Consider the following 22,781-nt stretch of genomic DNA (forward strand, 5'->3'; position numbering starts at 1 on the left):
CAGAGAATGCTTCTTTCGAAGGATCCCTGAAAACTCAGACTGATCAGGATCTACGTAATCTGCATGGGCGATGTGTTAGCTTGTCACTTCATTTGAAGGAAATTATTAACTGAAACCTCACAAACCAAACCTCAGGGCTACACCAACGTTTGTCCCATCCTATCTAACACCATCTCAACTTCAATGAATTGCAAAGCAAGTGTGAGCTGGGTATTTTTGATGAGCCAAAAATACACAAGTAGCAAGTATAAATGTAAGAAGGAACAATGCTTGGCATCAGTCTTACTTTTGAGCCAGATCAGAGCAAACATAAAGATTCACAGCAGTGACTTTGTTTCAGAGTGTTTGATCTTCTCGAAACAATGATACTTTTGACATGTTTGATCATTGGGATGGTCAGTCACGTACTTTCAGATTCTACTGGATGTGCAGCTCCACATTCATTGGATAAGCAACTAACACGGTTGAGCCAACATTTCGTAAGTACTGATTTTAATGTATAATGCTTTCGTCGTCTATGCCTTTTGATGTAGTGTAGAACATTTATTTGTGTTGAGTGCCATACAAAAGTTAATTACTTAAAGCAAGTACTATCTTGCAAGATGCAAAACTTCAATTTGATTGTTCAACTTATTTCACATGAAGATTTTGAGTTGCATTTGGCTTTATAATACAAATGTTTAAATTTGGATTCTTATTGACCACTTGTGATTTAAACTGTTTCTAGAATATAAACCATCCGGATGTTGGAAATGGAGGGGCAATATTTACCAATATACTAAAGAAGTATAAACAGGTGAGATTCTGCTCAAAGAATTTTTCTGTATTTGAACATGCTTGTATTCCACTACTATATTCATGTAACCACTATTATTTGTCTTTCAGATCCCTGAAAAAAGCATTATTTTGGATGCTATACTGCACTTGTACTTGGACTTATTTAAAGTTTTAATGCAACACAATGAAGTCAAGGACGAAGTTAGCATTGTTGCCAATAGTTTGAATGAGTGTATGACATCTGCAAACTACAAAACACAAAAAGAACTTCTCAGTGATCTCAAGAAATTGTACAATATCAAAGTAAGCATCTTTTACATTGCTTTTATATTGATTTCTCAACTTGATAATTAATTGAATCTATTTAAAGTCTATCTTTATCTTACCTTTGACAGTGGGATGATCAAATGGTTCAGCGCAAAGCAATCATTGAACTTCACGATGTTCTGGACATAATGAAAGACACTGGGAAAAGAAGACGCAAGAGGAACATGGGAAGGAGGCCGAGGATCTAAAGATTATTTTACTTTAGTTGTAGAGCAATAATAGACACGTCTATAAAATCAAAAATTTAACCTATTTATTTCATATTTAATAATTTATATTTGCTGCAATGACATGTTTATCATAATATTGTTAATTTTACTAATTGCTCCCTTGTGTCCGTGGACTTTGAATATTTATTAGACAATTATGAAGTTCTATGAACTAAGGTGAAACTTTTACTGACCTAAATACAATTTCAATTTGGCAATCATTTTGAAAAAAATGCTTTGATCAAACATCTTAAAACCAGATGTTTTGTATGGCCAATAGATTGACATTCCAAAAAATAGCAGAACCTACGACTGCTTATTATGCCTGAGCAGAATATTACTAATTTTCGTATAAGTTTTATGTATTTTTCCATAAAGGAAAATACTTTCTTTACAATTACTAAAGCCTAAGTCGTAACAGTTTCATCTTAAAAAGACACACTGGGCAATATGAACATCTTTTTAAAAAAAAGAACATTTGAAATCTGCTTCTGTCAGATGTGTCTGAAATGTGCTATTAATGAACAGAATAAAATATATAAATTTATTTTATAGTTTGAGTTTGTTTCTATATGGACACGTTAGCCATTGTAATCTCAATCAACCTTTGTGACATCAGTGAAACTTGGCCTTCTGACAATTAAGCTACACTGCCAGATGAAATATCTTTGCACCTTGTTAATCAGATGTGGTTCAAGAAATGGATAAGTGATAAATGAACAGAAGAATTAAGCTCAATTCATGTAAATCCTAATGAAATGAGCAAAAGGCAACACTGTAAAATGTTGACAAAATAACTTGCCAATGCAAAGTTCCTTCCTGGGAAGACTGTTCTTTCTGGAATAATAACTGGAAATAAATTACATCTTCACGCTGGAATAATGTATAAATCTTCAGTGTCATTTGCCATATTTACCAGAATTATGGACACCTGATATATGGATGCATCATGAAGCAATTGGTTGGAAATGGAAGCTGAAAATTGATGGTTATTCACTACTCTGCTGACTGAGGTGATGGTTCAGTGGCACATGGTATCACAATGCCCACCTAATCTACTTAAAATTTCTTCACAAAATTCTAGGAGGTTCAACTCATGATGAAAGGGCATAAGACAATGTTAAAATGTATCCTGGTACCCTTGATTAATAGACTATGCTTATAATAATTTTATGACCTATCATGTGTTCAGTAATGTCATAGGTGTGGGTTTATAATAGAGGAAAGATGACCTTGGATTTTCTTTGTGGCGCATCCTGGAAATTTGACCCAAAATATGTCAGTTTCCAAATCCTTTCTGCTGATATCAAGTTATGACCAAATTTATTGAGAGTTATAATTCTATGTGCCAGAATATAAAGTCAACATAACCGTCGAGGCATGAGGAAAGAGTCAAATCATATCATCAGTTGACCAGTTTTCATGTTTGCTTGCAACAGCATGTTTGACAAATTTCAGCTGGGTGACCTATCTATTTTTATTGTGAATAACAACTACAAAGATAATCTATTTAAAGTTCTTTGAAGAAAATATTGAAGAATTGCAATACTGATGACATTTTTTTTCTCCACCTGAAATTCTGATCCTATTTTAAAGAAACGCATTAAGAAAGTTAAGTTGCAGGAAATGTGCTATAAGGTTCTGTAGGGCCATTATTATGAGTAGAGATATGTTTGGATCGAGGCTTTGAACATAATAGAGAAAGGAAATATGATTATATTGTTTTTACTTGCATAACTCATATCCAAATTCTTTAGTCTTTTCGCTTATTTAATTTGAGTTCACATTGTGTGCATCTACAGGCACAATAATAAAGGAAATTCCAGATAAACCCAGAATGTGCAACTTGCTACCAGAATGAGCACTGAGGTCTTAAGTGTAGAATCATTTCGGAAGAAACCATCAGGAGAAAGAGATTGAGATGAATAAAGAGGATTAATATTAGTGTTGAATTGAGGGTTGATAAATTCCCTGGACCAGATGAGCTTCATCCCAGAGTTTTGAAGGAGGTAGCAATGAGGTGGTGGATGCATTGATGATTAACTTTCATAATTCTTTAGATTCTGGAAAAGATCCCGCTGATTGGAGGTAGCAAGTGTAACTCCACTATATCAGAAGGAGAAAGGTGAGTGTCGAACTACAGAATTGTTAAGCTCGATGGTAACAGTAGGGAAAATATTAGAATCCATTATAAAGGATTCAATAGCAGGACATCCAGAAAAGAATGATAAAATTGGGCCGCATCAATATGGATTTATGAAAGTGAAACCATGTTTAACACCCTGGAGTTTTTGAGGAAGTTATGTGCAGTATATAGACAAAGGAGAATCAGCAGATGTGATGGATTCGGATTTTCAGAAGGCTTTTGATTAGGTACTCCACAAGGAGTTAATAAATAAAATTGGAGATTTGGAGAAAAATACTAGTATGGATTGAGAATTGGTTAATAGTCAGAAAGTGAAGAATAAGATAAAATGGATTGCTCTCATGATCACAAGCTGTAACTAATGAGGTACCTCAAAGGTCCAGATCTGTTTGCAATCTATATAAATGATTTGGATATGTGGCTTCAGTTCCTTTGCAGTGTAACACTATGATCAGTAATGACTTTGTATGATCTGCGTTGAAATTTCAGATGCTTTAGAAACCTTTGTTGGTATCCAGACATTTGTAACTTTATTTCTGACTCAAACTCTCTGCTTAATGCATATTACTTGTAGATTTCCACCGGTTCGTATCTCTTTCATTCTCCTCTGTATTTGAAGAAGAATGTCCTGAGTTTCAGAATAGTTAGACAAGTGATTGCTAGACAAAGTTGTTCACTTGACTTCTGAGAATACATTGTGCTGTGGATGGTAATCCTTTCTTTGCATAAATATTCTGTATTGCATTGTGAAAATCTTGTTTTGTTGCCCGATATTAGATGATTATCGAATTGTTGGTAAGTACCATATGTAATGCTGGACCATTTGAGCAAGGATAGTGAGGTGATGATGTGATATGGATTACTCTCAACTTAGCATAGATGCTGTCAAACAGTATCCATTCCAGTATGCCGAACAAACTGAAATAATGCATATCATGTCAGCAATAGCTACAATCATTGTGTTGCTAAGTCATTAAACAATGGGAAATTTAGGAAAATAAGTTGCAACAAGGATGTCATCTTCCCTTTGCACTTTTATGTTTAATAAGTTCATTGGGTGTGGGTGTCACAGGTTAGATCAGCATTTATTGTCCATCCCTAAGTTAAAACTCAACCAAATCGCTGTGGGTCTAGAATTACATGACCAGGTAAGAGTGTCAGATTTACTTCCTTAATAAACCAGCACGGTCTTTGTGACAATGGACAGCGATTATTTTGTCACTATTAGACCAGTTCTTTATCCCAGATTTTAATGAATTCAAATTTCACCATCTGCCAGAGTAGGATTCAAACCCATGTCCCCAGATAGGCCATAAATCTGGGACAATCCTGCCCTGTCCGTTTGTGGAATATCCATCTGCATTGTATGGGAGTCAGGCAATAAATTAATTGCTGTAAGGGCTGCGTCCCCCTTTAAAAGATGCATTCTGCCATTGATACCCCCTCTCCCAGCCACAATGAGAAGCCTGACAATCAGAGGCCTGGTAACTCAGCAACATTGCGAGCTGCCCATACCCAGGTGAATGCACCTGGAAGAAGAGGTTAACTTGGAAGAGTGTTGCTGCCCTCCCATGTTGCTGGTATTTTAAGGCAGGCACTGGTCAGGCAGAACCCACTACAGAGGAGATTGGTGACGGCAGTGGTGAGTGCTACCACAGGCTGAGCCATTACTGCTGCAGAACCTCTCCGTAGGTCAGAGAATGACTATAGAGAGGGAACACCATCTCATCTTAAGTCACCAACTATGGTAGTGACATCTTAAGGAGAGGCTGAGAGGAGCTAAGTGTGTCTTATTGCCTTAATATTGTTACTTCCATATCTTTTGTTAAATGTCAGGGAAGGTGGTGGACTAGTGGTATTATTACTGGACTATTAATCCAAAAACCCAGGTAATATTCTGGAGACCCGGTTTGAATACTGCCATGGCAATTGGTGGAATTTGAATTCAATATATAAAATAAAAACTGGAATTGTCAATTGTCAGAAAAACTCATCTGTATCACTAGTGTCCTTCAGGGAAAGAAATCTGCCATTCTTATCTGGTCCACATGTGACTCCAGACCCAGAGCAATGTGTTTGACTCTTAACTGCCCTCTGGGCAATTAGATATGAATGAATAAAAAATATTAAATTTTAGTATACATCAATTGCAGAGATCAAAGGTAAAGTTGGTATAAGAGTTTCGTGTTAAACATTATGTATTGGAGGGATGCTAAAATTGTGAAGTGTGGTACTGAGGGTTCTTATAATAAATCACAAACCCAATAATAACAAGGCAAATAATCATACAGGAAGTATATAGTATGCATGCTTATGCACTTATGCTAGTTTCTGTAGCATGAGCTTATTAAATGACAAAGATCTGATTCTATGATTGTCATAATGATGTCTACATGTTCTGGTGCCTAAATGAACCAAATAATATAGAATTGGAAAGCAGTCACCAACACTCATTATGTAGAAAATCAGGCAGCAACATGTGGAGTTTGCGAATACACAGCTGAATATGTAGCCTGGTATATCTGGCTGCAGCAAAGGCCAAGTTATTCAGCATGGAAATCCATGCAAGAGTATGAAGTAGTGTACTTATTCAATGATTGATGTGATGAAACTGAGGCAGACAGCTGAACCAAAGTAGCATTCCTACCTCTATTTTCAACACAGCAAAATTAAACCATTGAAGAACCCCAATTTTTCAAGCCAATAGTTCCGAACAAACTTTTCAATAACCAATGTCAGACTTGTGAATAATTAATCTCCAGACACCAGTTTTGTATCTCAAACAAAAGTTGTAAAAATTTATTAAACACAAAATAACATTAGCAGACAGGAATTTAAACACGGTAGGCTGATTAATGTCTGTGCTTTAAACCTGAAACATTTGTTTTGAGCCTTCCTTCATACAAAAGGCAGACAGACAAACAAATCCAGTTAATGGTTAAATAAATTAATAAAATGGTCAGATTACTTACATGTCTTTATGATGCATTGTTTCACAGGCAAAAATGTGGATTATTTGCTGTTTTTCCTGAAATGTCAATTGGGGTCACCTTCTCAGTTCATCCAAGCAAAGGCAGCAAAGCTTCTAATTCAGCTTTCCCCTCTTTGGGCTTCGGGAAGCTGGTATATCAGGTTAGGCAGGCAGCTTTCAAATCTTTATGCAGTCTCAGTAGCACCCCAGAACCATCTCTCATAAACCAGAGTTTAAAAAAACAACTTTAAATTTCTGGAGAAGGGTCCAGACCCGAAACGTCAGCTTTCCTGCTCCTCTGATACTGCCTGGCCTGCTGTGTTCATCCAGCTCCACACCTTGTTAACTTTAAATTCTGGTTCCATCCTGATAGACTGATCAACTATTATTGAGGCCTCAGTCACCACTCAACAATTGCCATCTGCTTGAACATGTGGTCCCTTCCACATTTGCCAGAACCTATTCCTGGTACTGACCTAATTAATAACCAACTTCTGTTATCTATTTAAACACAATGCTCTTCCTGGGGGTCATTGCATTTGTTAGAACCTTTACAATCAAGGCTCAGCCTGCAATTACCTACAGGCCTGGGGGCCTCATAAACAAACAAAGCTTGTTGGTCTGTTCTCTTCTTTTTAACACAAGCTGTCCCAAATTTCAACATTCATTTCCAGCTCATAATGCAATATTTCTTAAAAGAATAAAAATAAAAATCATGAAACATCAGCCAGGGCTCTAACTTTGCCCACCAAACAGGGCAGAAATTTTAGCACTGGCGTAAGTGATTTTTTCTAATGGCATGATAATTACTGGCGAATAATCTCTTTGGAAATAACTTTTTAAATATGTGATCTCATTCATTTAGAAGTTAATTATTATTGGAAATTTAAAAAAAAGTCCCTCTTCTGGTTGTCTCTTTCATCTCTCTCCTTTTCCTAATATTTACTTTGCTTTCTGCATATGATTTAAATTCATATTTCTTGCCTTACACTTCCTGGTTTAGGCTCTGAAGCTCTGATATTTACTGGGGTTTGTTTAACAATTGGGTATGTGGGGTGGGGCAAATATTTTTGGACAGAAAATCTGGAATTCCAAGTTTATTCATATGTTTTCCATATGGCATCATCATAGCGTATGGTTCTTACAGCACTTCACGATACTAGCCCTTTCAGAAATGAATGAGGGAGGCACCAGAAGAAGTGAGGTACCTAGAGACAGTGCAACAAGAGGATCCAGGTCCTTAGGAGGGCCTAAATTGCACAGCACATTTAGCTCTGGTCCTGACTTTACCATCATAGTCCAGTAAAGCTCTCAGGAGAAAATTGTAACTCAACTCATTTCTCTCTGTGAAAGCACTTCACACTCCCACCTGAACAACCAACAATAACATTCAGCCTCAGCCCTTTGTTTTCTTGTACCCACGTTTTATGTTCACTCTTCACAGATGTTGTTCTTCACTCCTCTGCACACAAGCCTTTATGAACACTCAACATACACACTTTCACTCCTTCCAGGATAGGAGGACACACAACTTTGCACAAGGCAGAGATCCTTATGGTACGGCAAGGTGCAGAGTGGCTATTGTGGAAATTAGGGTCCCTTTAAACCTTAGTTTTTCCAGTATTTACTGTGCATTTCATAAATGCAGCTATTACAGCAGTAATTAATTTTCCAAACATTATGAGAAACATTGAGATCATGATGGCATTGAACAAGCATCAACAATTTATCTGGCACCCCATTAACAGCGTATTGTTTTCAAAAATGGGAGATACTTGCTCTTAAAAAGAATGGTAAAGTAAACCTCAGATGAAGGCAGGTAACGGTCATTCGATGACATGGTGGTTCTCTTATTTCCATTGGCTGAGGGGGTCTTGGGCCAGTGGTTCCCAGGTGTCTGTGGGAGTGTCGCACATCGTCAGTGCGGCCTTGAGGGTATCACTGAAGTACTTCCTCTGTCCACCTGGGGCGCACCTGCCATTTTGAAGCTGGGAGCAGAGCATCTGCTTCGGGGAGTCTCATGTCAATCATGCGGACAATGTGCCCACCCAACGTAGCTGATCAAGGGTGGTCAGTGCCTTGATGCTGGGGATGTTGGCCTATTTGAGGACGCTGGTGTTGACGTGTCTTTCTTCCCAGTGGATTTGCAGGATCTTGCGCTGGTAATGTTGGTGGCATTGCTGCAGTGCCTTAATATGTCTGCTGTAGACCAACCGGGTGGGAAGAGCAAGATCTGGGGTTGTGAGCCACTGTCTTCTTAAGAAAAGATCACGAGTTCTTCTACATGGGCCTGAGTGAAGAACAAAGGCAGCTACCACCAAAGACCACCATTAAAGGACATGAGTGCGCACTGCCTCTACTGCTCCATTCTACAGAATGACTCCAACATCAGTAGAGCATTCTTTCTTTGCCTACTTAATTAATTTACTATACTGAAACGGCTGTTTCTCAATAAACCATCAGAAAATTTTTATAAATCATTGAATGCCTATCGATTGTGATTGTGACCTCCTCCCCAAAAATCAACACCCACCTGTGACAGTGACCACAGACAATACAATGCTCACTTGCTTCTCTGGGGAGGAGGGCTTCTTCCAGATGGTTGCAGGTGTCAAAAGTGACCTGTTGTGAGAATCTGAGTGTCCTAAGGAGCTAGTACTCTGACATGTTGGGAGATGTGATCCTCTACTTGTAGATCTTGTGTTAGAAGTCTTGTCACCTTCTATTTGGAAGTCTGTCTCTATCTTCTCTTCCAAGGGACACATGACTGAGGCGAAAGCCCTGTTGCTTGCATGCCTCTGCTTCTGCAGTTGCTGTTAGTGATGATGTGGTTTCTGTTCTTGTTTCTGACTAGAAGTGTAATGTAGAGTTGCATAAGTTGCTCCATTGCCTAAGTGATTGCTGGCAAGAGAGACATGGAGCTGGAGGTGAGTGCTGTTGGGCAGGTGAGTTGGCAGTTACCTGTCAAACAGTGATATAACTCACTGACAGCAACCTCCCATCTGACCATAGTTCGAGCTTTACAATTTCTCTCATCAACGCTTTTGTAGCTTGCCAGTTTCATTGAAGAAATACCTCCTATTGTCCACTCTCCTTGGTAACTCTGGAAAATTGCCCCAGAACAGAAATAAGCATCCTGGCTGTCAAAGCCAGAATGTTTGGTCAAAATAGAGTTAAGTATATATTACAATATTGAAATGAATGGATCTGCATGGGGTCGCTGCTTGTGATCAGTCTTGGCCAGCTGAAAGCCAGAATGGGAGGGTTGAAATCAGATTCCCAACTTGTTGTCATTTTCAGATGGTATAACTCACAGCATGCAACTAGATCTGTGATTTTTCACCTGGGTGTATTGCCCACTGCTAGTCTCAGTGAGGAATCTGCAATCTAATTAGTTGAAGAGATTTAATATCGTCTGCTCTGTTCATTGATGCCAAAGATCCCCTGTATGAAGCTCTGAGCTGGATCAAACACCTGGATGATAGCATGATTATGTTCAGAAGCCCACACAAGTCTGTGAATGCCTGTCAGCACAGTGAACAACAAGTGCCAATCCTTTACCATTGACTATAAAATCAATATTGGTATTGGCTGAGTTATAGAAATCTAAACTTCAAATCGCTTCACTGCGCTGAACTTAGTCAGATGCAGAAAATTGACTGAGTTATGGCCACACTAGGTTAGTGTATTAAATTTTTAGAATTATCTCAAATTTGTAATTCAATTAAAAAAAATTATTGTAGATTAATTTTTTTAATCTACATACAAAAAGCTCAGATTTAAAAGAAAACAAATTTTAATTTTACCTAAGGCAGATGCAGGTACTTAAATGCTTTTCTTTACCTACCCAATAGGCACTAAATTTAGCATAATGTGGAAGTAAAGTTTTGTTGGGTTTAAATGGGTTTTGATAGGTTAATGATGTCAAGCAAAACCAGAAATTTCAAGTCCTTATTTTGAAGGCAGCAATTTAAATATCTTCATATTTTAAATAAGCTGAATTAATTATTTTTCACTTGATTTGGCCATAATCATGATCTATTTCTCAGGATTAAATATCAAAGACTACTTTTATCAACATCTACGTAAAAAAAAGTCTCTTATTAGATCATTCCTCTGTCTCCAGGCTGCAGAAAAGAAGCCCCATAGTGTTTATGGTCCTGCGAATTACATGAGAACAATATTGTTGTTGATAAGGTAACCAAGGGTCCATCCATTATTCTAATATCAGTTCAGGAAATCTGCAACGATCATTCATTTGAATGGGGACTGATGCAATGATAATTAACATTTTACATTTTCTCTGAGCATATTGGCACTGAACCTGTATTTCAGGAAATTTATGCTGCTGTGCAAATAACAGTATAACTCGCATGCCATGGCTGTCTATGACTTTTATGCTTAAAAATGGACACAACGCGGTCAATAAAAATATCAGTGCCACAAGTTCAATAAATCCAAGGCCTATATGCATTTTTTATCAAGATAATATTTTGTAATATTTAGATTATGACAATTTATATTTACTTCAAGTAAGTAGTATGGACACATCTTTAATATCAGCCCAGATAGTAACATGGCCCATTATTTCTACAATGTACAAGCCTGATCCTAAGGTTATCACCATCTTGATCAAGAAGGTGTCAACAGTTGTAGTATTTTCTGCACAGTCAAACTGAAAGTCAGTTCTTTGCTAATGTTTGCATATTATTTAAAGTACATGAAAAATTGTATCTATATTAACCACATAAAAATGTAAGGGTTGCAAAGAAAACAGCTCAATGAACAATTTGCACATGACTCTGAAATGGGGCCACAATATTGCTCAATGATCAAAGATGCTTCCAACGAAAGTACCTTCAATGCATACATATAAATTGATCATTGATTTGAACAGAATAGAATAGAATAGCCTTTATTGTCACATATACTCAATGAGTATAGTAAAAAGTTTATATGTCGCCAATTACAGTGCCAACTTAGATACAAAAGTACCTAGGCACAGCTTCTTTGGTTACAAGATTTAGACAATACAGAAATAAAATGTCCAACATTACAGAAATAAAAGGTCAATACAGCAGATCACGCTGGCACCTAGCTTCCAGTCTGCAACGGCGACATGCCGAGGTGGGAGGCTGCCACAGGAAGCCAGAAGGTCGCCACACCATGCTGTGCCATGCCAGGAAGCCGCTGCATCAGAGGAGCCAGAGGCTGGGAATCGTTGCTAGCCGGAGGACGGGAATTGTCACTGGAGGCTGGGAATTGTTGCCCATCGGAGACCGGGAGTCGTCACTCGCTGGAGACTGGGAATCATTGCCGGAGGTTGCGAGTCGTCAGGAGCTGTTGCTGGGAATCATCGCCGGAGACTGGGAGATAAAGAGAATAAAAGGACAAAAAAAGCACTGAAAGGAAGAAAAAGGGAAGTAAAAGAAGAAAAGTAGAAGAACGGGCGGAGTGGATGAGCTCCGGCGAGAGTATCCTAGTCCACTGCCATCTTGCACTAGATTTGTTTAAGTTGCCTGGATTCTCCAACTTGGTTCTATCTGAATTGTGTTCAATTCTTGTCTGATTTTGCTAAATAGTGATTAGTTATCACCCTGTGAACTACAAACCTTTAAGATACGTTTATCTTGTTACAGTATCAAAAGTGTGTATTTGCCTATCACTTTAGATGCTTTTGTGAGCTGTTAATGCAAGTTTGAAAGCTTTCAAGAAGGATTAAAATTTAGATTTCAGTTTTCTATATCAGCCTGTTTCAATGGCTGCAGTAACGGCTTAGAAGGGGGACGTGATGGCCCTAGTGGTATTATTGCAGGACTGTTAATCCAGAGACCCAGGAAATGTCCTGGGGACCTGGGTTTAAACCACACCATCGCAGATGACGGAATTTGAATTCAATAAAAATCTTAAATGAAGAGTCTAATGATGACCATGAATCCATTGTCAATTGTTGGGAAAAACCCATCTGGATCACTAATATCCGTTAGGGAAGGAAACTGCCATCCTTATCTAGTCTGCCCTACATGTAACTCTAGACCCATAACAATGTGGTTGACTCTCAACTGCCCTCTGGGCAATTAGTGATGAGCAACAAATGCTGGCCCAGCCAATGGCACCCTCATCTGATGACTGTATAAAAAAAAGTGCCCATGATGGTGGCTCAGTGGTTAGCACTGCTGCCTCACAGCACCAGGGGCCTGGGTTCAATCCCACTCTTGGGCGACTGTCTGTGTGGAGTTTGCACATTCTCCCTGTGTCAGTGTGGGTTTCCTCCGGGTGTTCCAGTTTCCTCCCACAGTCCAAAGATGTGCAGGCTAGGTGGATTGGTCATGCTAAATTGCCCATAGTGTTCTGGGATGTGTAGATTAGGTGGGTTATAGGGGGATGGGTCTAGGTGGGTGGGATACTCTAAGGGTCAGTGTGGACTTGCTGGGCCGAAGGGCCTGTTTCTACACTGTAGGGATTCTATGATCTGGTAGCCACTAATCAAAATGGTAATTTGTGTGGAATGAATCTCCATTTTCTCCTATAGATGGAATGAAACATGGTGAGAAAAAGTTTGGATAATCTAATTTTGTTGAAAATTTGTGTCTTGTTTTCATGATTCTTTGGGAAATTACTATTCTTAAGGCACCTTGAAGGTAGCTGAGGGAAAACATTTTGTCAGATTAGTGCAATTAGTAACCTTTTCAAATAGAACAACGTCCCAAGTAAAACATATCTTTGGATTTCAAATGAGAGCAAGATTTTATTTTCACAAAACATCTATTCACAACTTTATTTCTGTAATCTCTTTAAATAGAATATTATAAAATAAAATGACAATTCTGCACAAACTGGTAACATAGCACTAAGTATACTTTTGTGCTATCTTACCAAATGGTGCCTATGTTAAATAATGGAAAGGCGTCATCTAGGAATAAACTAAATGAATTTTCATTCTACATTTGACCACCAGTGTGTGTGAGTATATCATTACTTTTCAGTTATTTTTCCATTTTAGTTCCTGACGTTTGAATTTTTTAAAATCTGGTTCTCATTTTCATTGACTTGTTACTTCATTTTACCATTCATGTTCTCCTTGATTATTTCATTTTCTCTGTATTTGTTTTATTTCACTTATTTTTGCATGCCTCATTGAGGAAAATCTAGCTTAGATGCATCATGCCCAGAATTTCTAGAGATGAACTCCATTTCCAGATATGTGACAGCTGGGAGTTCCAGCTGATGATGGCAGCATTTCACACAGTGGTCAAATGAGGTGGAAGCCTGGAAGGTTACCAAAAAATTCCTGTCCTATCAAGACTCATTGACTAACTCTCACAACTGCATACAGCATGGCTTTAATCCATCTCATCCTCCCAAATTACAAACCTTCATACCCTCTGCGCTGTCTACTCCTTCACTGGGGTTGCCTTACCACCTCTCCTGCCCCTGCATCATCACTAATGGCTCTTCCATTCATTTCCATCCTACTCAACAATCCTTTTGTATCATTGCAATTAAAAAAAAGTCTCATAATCAGGCGAGATGACAAAGACCAGCGGGGTTAGAGATGTGTGGTAGACACAAGGCTCCTCATCCCATATCAGGAGAGGATGGCAGATGTTGCTGGAGGACAGCACGATGGCTCATATGGGGATGTGGAGACCTCCATGGACAACCAACCCATTCATTGTGGATAAGCTTTCCCATTACCATCAATGCTAACTTAATCTTAATCTGCACAAGCTTTTATCCTCTTAATGTATCCTCTAATTCCATCTCTTCTGTTATGCAGGCACCAGTGGCACCAGTGAATATTTGACCTGACAAGGCTAGCAAGAAACTCTTACCTCTGCCTACACTTGGGAGGAGGACTCTATTTGACCCACAGATGATGCACCAGCGAGGTTTTCACCTGCAACCTCTACCAGCTCAGAGACTCACCTTGGTTTGTTCCTTTTCCAGACTATACTTGAGGACACAATTGGGTGAGTACATCTCTGACATGACTCTGCAGCTGGTTGAGGAAGAAACAGCCCAGCTCTCTACCACTCAAAGGCCTGTAGAAGATTAGGACTCTGTTCAGCCTTGAGCAGAGGACAATTCCATGGTCTTGGTCTTCAATGACATTGCTGTAGTTGGTTCACTCGCTGAGCTGGTTCATTAGGTTGCAGACGTTTCATTACCCTGCTGGGTAACATCATCAGTGCAGCCTCCAATAAAGCGTTGTTGTATTTTCCCACTTGCTTTTTAAACTCTGGGGTCTGTTGGAGTTGATTACCTCATTTCTGGTTTTTCTTTGCAGTGGTGTGTATATAGGATCTAATTCTATGTGTTTATTGATGGTCTTCTTGGCGGAGAACCAGGCCTCTAGAAATTCCCGTGCTTGTCTCTGTTCGTCTTGTCCTTGGATCTTGACGTTATCCCAATTGAACTGGTGGTCCTGCTTGTCTGTATGTATGGAGACGAGTGAGTATTGGTCATGTCTTTTTGTTGCTGGTTGGTGTTCATGTATTCTTGAAGACAGTTTTTTTCCTTTCTGTCCAATGTAATGTTTGTCGCAGTCCTTGCGTGGAATCTTGTATATTACGTTGGTTCTGTCCATAGTGGGTAAGGGATCTTTGGTTCTTGTTAGCAGTTGGCATTGGGTTGAAGTAGGTTTGTGTGCCACTCTGATGCCGAGTGGCCGTAGAGTCTTGTGGTCAGTTGAGATAAGTTCTTGATGTATGGTAACATGACAAGTGTGTCAGGGTGTACTGTATCTTCCTGTTGTTATTTGTGTGACAGGCGTCGTTGGACCCAGCTGTTCAGGTATCCATTGTCTCTAAATACTTGAGGAACCAGATCATCCCCAGTGGTCTACAGTCCACATTCAGGCCTTCCCAATTTGGCCCCAGCCGTGACAATGTCTACATTCAGAACACTGAGATCCTTCAGAAGTGTTTCTCCCTGCGACTCCTGAAACACACACTCGCAGCAATGCGCCGGCGTCTCCTCGCACTACAATCAAGCCTACCCCAGCTCAGAGCCTCCCTCTCCCAGACCTGCAAAGGACCTCTCCTTTTTTTTTTGTTCTTCGTAGGATCCACAACCTGAACTCACAATTCTACTCAGCTTTATTGGAAACTAAAAACCGTAAGTACAGTAAACTTGCTGGTGCCTACCACCCAAAACGGGCCTACTCCACCTCCCAAATCCCCAACCCTACTGAGGACCTTCCCCACAATGTGCCCGCCGCCATTGGCCATGTGGCCACTGTTGGAGCACCCACGGATGACGTCACATCCTCCGCTGCCGGGTACACCACTTCCGGGACAGCGAATGCCATCGACACCGCTGCTGATGCCACCGCTTCCATTTCCGAGGCCAACACCATAGACACTGAGGACGCACCTACCATCACCGCTGCTGCCGCCTCCTACCCCGCTCCGCCCACCGCCGACGGCGTTCCGCCCACCGCCGACGCAACTCCGCCCGCCACGGCCGACGCAACTCCGCCCACCACCGCCGACGCACGGCCCACCACCGACGCTGACGTCGCTCCGCTCACCGCCTCCACAGCCAGCAGCTCCAGAGGAGACAGCAGCACCCAGCCCTGCCGAGTCTTCACCATCCCCCCAGACCTCCCCCTTACTGAGGTCGAACGGTCAGTCCTCAGTAAAGGGCTCACTTTTGTCCCCCTTCACCCATACATCAACGAATACCGGTCACGTTTGGACATTGAGCAGTTTTTCCGCCGCCTCCGCCTCCGTGCTTACTTCTTCAACCATGAGCCTAACCCTCCCTCTACTGACCCCTTCTCCCACCTCCAACACATCCCTCCTCCTGGACACCACCCCAAGGCCTCCTACCCTCCCTCGACCTCTTCATCTCCAACTGCCGTCGAGACATCAATAGCCTCAACCTATCCACCCCTCTCACCCACTTCAACCTCTCCCCCGCAGAACGTGCAGCCCTCCGCTCCCTCCGCTCCAATCCCAACCTCACCATAAAACCCGCTGACAAGGGAGGCGCAGTTGTAGTATGGCGCACTGACCTCTACATTGCCGAGGCCAGGCGCCAACTCTCCGACACCTCCTCCTACCACCCCCTTGATCATGACCCCACACCCACCCACCAAACCATCATCTCCCAAACCATCCACAACCTCATCACCTCAGGTGACCTTCCACCCACAGCCTCCAACCTCATCGTTCCCCAACCCCGCACCGCCCGCTTCTATCTCCTTCCCAAAATCCACAAACCTGACTACCCTGGTCGACCCATTGTCTCCGCCTGCTCCCGCCCCACCGAACTTATCTCCACCTATCTCGACTCCATTTTCTCCCCCTTGGTCCAGGAACTCCCTACCTACGTACATGACACCACCCACATCCTCCACCTCCTCCAGAACTTCCAATTCCCCAGTCCCCAACACCTCATCTTTACCATGGACGCCCAGTCCCTATACACCTGCATTCCCCATACAGATGGCCTAAACGCCCTCCGCTTCTTCCTGTCCCGCAGGCCCGACCAGTCCCCCTCCACTGACACCCTCGTCCGCTTAGCCAAACTCGTCCTCACCCTCAACAACTTCTCTTTCAATTCCTCCCACTTCCTACAGACAAAGAGGGTGGCCATGGGTACCCGCATGGCCCAAGCTATGCCTGCCTCTTCGTAGGTTACGTGGAACAATCCCTCTTCCGTACCTACACTGGCCCTAAACCCCACCTCTTCCTCTGTTACATTGATGACTGTATCGGCGCTGCTTCGTGCTCCCACGAGAAGCTCGAACAGTTCATCCACTTCACCAACACGTTCCACCCCAACCTTAAGTTCACCTGGACCATCTCCAATACCTCTCTCTCCTTCCTGGACCTCTCTGTCTCCATCTCTTGCAACCACCTAGAAACTGATATCCATATTTAGAAAGAAGGGTGTAGGCCCGAAACGTCAGCCTTTCTGCTCCTCTGATGCTGCTTGGCCTGCTGTGTTCATCCAGCTCTACACCTTGTTATCTTGGACACAGTAAGTTTTTTGTTTTTCTCTTCAGGAATGGAGTAAACTTATATGAATTTGAAGTCACCCTGAGGGAAATTGCATTAATTATGTATCTACTGATTCAGTAGTGCCATTCATCTGGCATCAAATTTCAATGCATCATGGTCTGTAGAGAGGATTTTAAACTGATTAGAGAAGGGGAGAGGAGAAATGTAGGTGCAGGGTACTATTGACTGGATCCACATTGACAGTGTCCTATCTCCAATTTGCAGAGTTCATCATGAGAAGTGGCCGCCTCTCCGTGAATCTTCAACCTACTGTAACATTAATGCCAGATATTGGAGATCTCTGCCAGATATTCTGGGAGTTGACATGATGATTATATGCAAGAGAAATCACAGGTTCTGCCTCCTTCCAAGATCCTCAGACCATATCGGGAAGGTTGCTTGGAAACAAGAGCTACTGCCTCCTAACATGGTTCATGACACCTTTACAAAACCCTTGGACTGACGCAAAATAAACATAGAAAGCTAATCATGCTTCCACCACGCCCATAGATCTTCTTAAGATGAGGTCTCGATCCTTCAGCAGATCCACAGGACCTTGCAGTACAGCTCAGAAAGTGTGTACCACACACATCATTGCAGCATGCTGTGCTCTTCACAACTGGAGGTGGCCAAGGCAGGGGACACAGAGCTAATCAGAATCAATAACAATCTTCTGTGGATGAAACTGAGGATCAGAGCATTAAATGGGATGCACATCCAAAACAGCATCGAGTGGGAGAAGCAAGGAGTACTTAATTGAAAATGCTCCCAAGATGAATGAGCTGAATTTGGACTTCCTTTCAATGTGTAACTTTCTGTTGATTAGATGGCAAACAGTCTCTGGTTAATCCAAATTAAATGAAGACGTTTCAGAGATAGCAGGAACTGCAGATGCTGGAGAATCTGAGATAACAAGGTGTAGAGCTGGATGAACACAGCAGGCCAAGCAGCATCAGAGGAGCAGGAAGGCTGACGTTTCGGGAGGTCTGGGGGGATGGTGAAGACTTGGCAGGGCTGGGTGCTGCTGTCTCCTCTGGAGCTGCTGGCTGTGGAGGCTGTGGGTGGAGCGACGTCGGCGTCAGCTGTGGACGGAGTTGCGTCGGCGGTGGTGGGCGGAGTTGCATCGGCAGTGGGCGAAGTTGCATTGGCGGCAGTGGGCGGAGTTGCATTGGGGTTGGCGGTGGGCGGAGCGGGGTAGGAGGCGGCAGCAGCGGTGACGGTAGGTGCGTCCTCAGTGTCTATGGTGTTGGCCTCCGAAATGGAAACGGTGGCATCAGCAGCAGTGTCGATGGCGTTCGCTGTCCCGGAAGTGGTGTACCCGGCGGCTGAGGATGTGACGTCATCCGTGGGTGCTCCGACAGTGGCCACATGGCCAATGGCGGCGGGCACATTGTGGGGAAGTTCCTTGGTAGGGTTGGGGATTTGGGAGGTGGAGTAGGCCCATTTTGGGTGGTAGGCACCAGTAAGTTTACTGTACTTACGGTTTTTAGTTTCCAATAAAGCTGAGTAGAATTGTGAGTTCAGGTTGTGGATCCTATGAAGAATAAAAAACAGGAGAGGTCCTTTGCAGGTCTGGGAGAGGGAGGCTCTGAGCAAATTCACATAAGTTTACTCCATTCCTGAAGAGAAAAACAAAAAACTTACTGTGTCCAAGATAACAAGGTGTAGAGCTGGATGAACACAGCAGGCCAAGCAGCATCAGAGGAGCAGGAAGGCTGATGTTTAGGGTCTGGACCCTTCTTCAGAAATGGGGGAGGGGATGGGGATTCTGAAATAAATAGAGAGAGAGGGGGAGGTGAATGGAAGATGGATAAAGGAGCAGATAGTTGAAGAGGAGACAGACAGGAGGCGGGGATGGAGCCAGTAAAGGTGAGTGTAGGTGGGGAGTTAGGGTGGGGGTTGGTCAGTCAAGGGAAGACGGGCAGGTCAAGGAGGCGGGGATGAGGCTGATAGGTAGGAGGTGGGGGTGGGGTTTGAGGTGGGAGGAGGGGATAGGTGGGAGAAAGGACAGACAGGTTAGGGAGGCGGGGACGAACTGGGCTGGTTTTAGTATGCGTTCGGGGGCGGGGAGATTTTGAAACTTGTGAAGTCCACATTGATACCATTGGGCTGCAGGGTTCCCAAGCGAAATATGAAGTGCTGTTCCTGCAACCTTCGGGTGGCATCGATGTGGCATTGGAGGAGGCCCAGGATGGACATGTCGTCCAAGGAGTGGGAAGGGGATATGAAGTGGTTTGCGACTGGGAGGTGCAGTCGTTTGTCACGAACTGAGCGTAGGTGTTCCACAAAGCGGTCTCCAAGCATTCGCTTGGTTTCCCCGATGTAGAGGAGGCCACATTGGGAACAGCGGATACAGTATACCACATTAGCAGATGTGCAGGTGAACATCTGTTTAATGTGGAAGGTTTTCTTGGCGTCTGGGATGGAGGTGAGGGGGGAGGTGTAGGGGCAGGTGTAGCAATTCCTGCGGTTGCAGGGTTGTCCGCTCCACACTCCCCACCACCCCCGGCACTTTTCCCTGCAATGTTCACCTGCACATTCGCTAATGTGGTATACTGTATCCGCTGTTCTCGATGTGGCCTCCTCTACATCAGGGAAACCAAGTGGAGGCTTGGGGACCACTTTGTGGAACACGTATGCTCAGTTCACGACAAACGACTGCACCTCCCAGTCGCGAACCTTTTCAACTCCCCCTCCCACTCCTTGGATGACATGTCCATTCCTGGGCCTCCTCCAGTGCCACAACGATGCCAGCTGAAAGTTGCAGGAACAGCACCTCATATTTCACTTAGGAACCCTGTAGCCCAATGGTATCAGTGTGGACTTCACAAGCTTCAAAATCTCCCCGCCTCACCCTCTCTCTCTACTTATTTCAGAATCCCCTTCCCCTCCCCCAATTCTGAAGAAGGGTCCAGACCCGAAACGTCAGCCTTCCTGCTCCTCTGATGCTGCTTGGCCTGCTGTGTTCATCCAGCTCTACACCTTGTCATCTCACAATCCTGTGGTACTTGTTTCAATGACTAAAAGCCTTATTGAACATTTTATACAACAATTTAATCTTCTAAGCATCTCATGTCACTAGTGTCAAGGTCTGCTCTTTAGTTGATTGTACTTTAGCCCTGTTAGAACGTATTGGTGAGAAAACTTATATTAAGCAGATTTGGAAGTCACAGGAATAACATAGAGCCATACAGTCATTTATCATAGAAACAGACCCTAAGGTCAAATTTGTCCATGCCGACCAGGTTTCCCAAATTAAACTAGTTCCATATACCTGCATTTGGTGCCTATCCCTCTAAACCTCTCCTATTCATGTACCTGTCCAAATGTCTTTTAAATGTTGTAAATGTACCTGCATCTATCACTTCCTCTGGCAGTTCATTCCATATAGGAAACCACACATCATCAAATGCCAAATCACAACTCTTTAATTATTCTCTGGAATTCGAAAAGAACACCTCTAGAAATTCAATGTTATACTGTTTAGGATAGATAACAGCCTAAACAAACATCACATTGATAAGAGATAAAACAGATTTTGTTGAAAACAAATCACGCCAAACTTGTTAACTGATATCTATAGCCAGTATCAAAATAAAGATCTTGTTGACAATTACCTGCAGGTATAGTTAGCAACTACGATTTGACATAACTTTCACTTCTCTTTCCGTAGTAAAATGATTATCTGACAGCACGTCAAGGAGTACTCTCAGTGATTTCTGTGTTCAAACTCTTAACCACGCCGAGTACCTTTTGAGTTACAGGGCCAGCTAAAGGTGACCTACATAAGTGAAAGGGGCTCTCCCCATCACCCTGCTGCAATTGAGGAGAAGAAAGAAATGGACATTTTTAATCAATTGCCCCACATCCCTGCATGTGGGCCAGGGAAGGGGAGTCTGAACACACTATATTTCTAAAATGTGACACGCCTGCAGGATCCCTTGCTATCCCAGCCTATAAATAAGAGGCCACAGGCTTCCAAACCGCTGTTGGTGAAAGAGACAGCGAGTGTACATACAGAACCCTCCTAGATATTACCATGTTATCACTGGCCGCTTGCCTCCTGCTGACTTTCATCCTGGCTACTGTAGGAAACCTTGCGTCGCCTTGCCAGCCCAAAGTACAAGATGAGCTGATCAAAGACTTTTTCTCGTGTGTAGAAAGGGTCACGAAGAAAGTGAGTCATTTTGATTTATCTTCCAGAATGATTTTAATCACATTTCGAATTTCAGGAGAAGCAGCAAATGAAAAGATTGATTTTTTAAAACAATGTGCATTTTAGTCCAGAGTTTTTTGGTGGAGCAATTATAGAGTGTTATAGAGTAACATATTCCTCGTGTGTAATTTCTTTTTAAAAGGTGTGATCTTTGCCTTTTAATGACCACTTGCTTAAAGAATAGCTCTTTCCACGTGGAGGAAAGCAGTTTTTCACTTTGTTTTACCTTTAGAGGCCACCGGCACTAATCAGCGAATTCTACCATAACTGTGCGAGTTTGTGAATATGACAGTAAGTTTAATTATGCTCTAAAGAATACCCGATATTGTTAGATATAGACCGCTAGGTCGTTTTATATCGTCAAATGTTCACCATTATTTTACAGAACAAGGGCAAATGTACTGTGATGAAAAAGGTTTTGAGGTTCTATCGTTGTTACCTGGAAAATAATCTACAAAAGCTATCGGTATCTCAAGATATCAAAAAAGATCTATTAAACATAGAAAATTACATCCACAAGATAAATGCCAACACAAACTGTGTAAGTGTGCTTTATTTTTCCATTTTTAACATTCTATGTAAGCACTCTTTCAACTTTGCAGTTAATTTAGACAAGGCTGACCCGTGAACAGTGACTTAAAAGCTGACAATACATTTACTGTACGCTGTTTTAATTTTGGAGTCAGACTTGGTGCCCCAGATATCGGACTTCTGGTGCACTTCACAACACATTGGAATATCATTTTAATTATCCAATTGGTTCTGAAGTGCATAGTGATTCAGGATTGAATAAACTAAAACTTGTATCTCCCTTAAAGTAATTAATCACCCAATGTAGTGATTATCAAACAAAATTTGACACAAACAAAAAATCCCACCATCTTCAACATTTGCTGATGATTTTAGAGCCAAGTAGCATTCATACCTCTTCAGAGGACCTGTGCTCCAGAACTTGCTGCTGCCCTAGCCAACCTGTTTCAGTACAGTTACAACACTGGCATCTCCCTGACAATGTGGATAATTGCCCAAGTATGCCTTGTACATAAAAAACAGGACAAATCCAACCCAGCCAATTACTGCCCCATCAGTCTACTGTTTATCATCAGTAAAGTGATGTAAGGTG

General features: G+C 42.1%; 1 protein-coding gene across 1 annotated transcript; it reads left to right on the top strand.

The window, feature by feature from the left end:
- Nucleotides 1-349: 349 nt before the first annotated feature.
- LOC109928154 (interferon gamma-like) lies at nucleotides 350-1,292 on the top strand. Its single transcript, XM_020528160.2, has 4 exons — nucleotides 350-479; nucleotides 728-796; nucleotides 886-1,080; nucleotides 1,173-1,292. Exons 1-4 carry the CDS (start codon nucleotides 363-365, stop codon nucleotides 1,290-1,292), a joined length of 501 nt encoding a protein of 166 aa, XP_020383749.1. The 5' UTR covers nucleotides 350-362.
- The last annotated feature ends 21,489 nt before the right edge of the window (nucleotides 1,293-22,781 follow it).

This window comes from Rhincodon typus, chromosome 18 (assembly GCF_021869965.1).
Source record: "Rhincodon typus isolate 14 chromosome 18, sRhiTyp1.1, whole genome shotgun sequence".
Lineage (NCBI taxonomy): Eukaryota > Metazoa > Chordata > Chondrichthyes > Orectolobiformes > Rhincodontidae > Rhincodon > Rhincodon typus.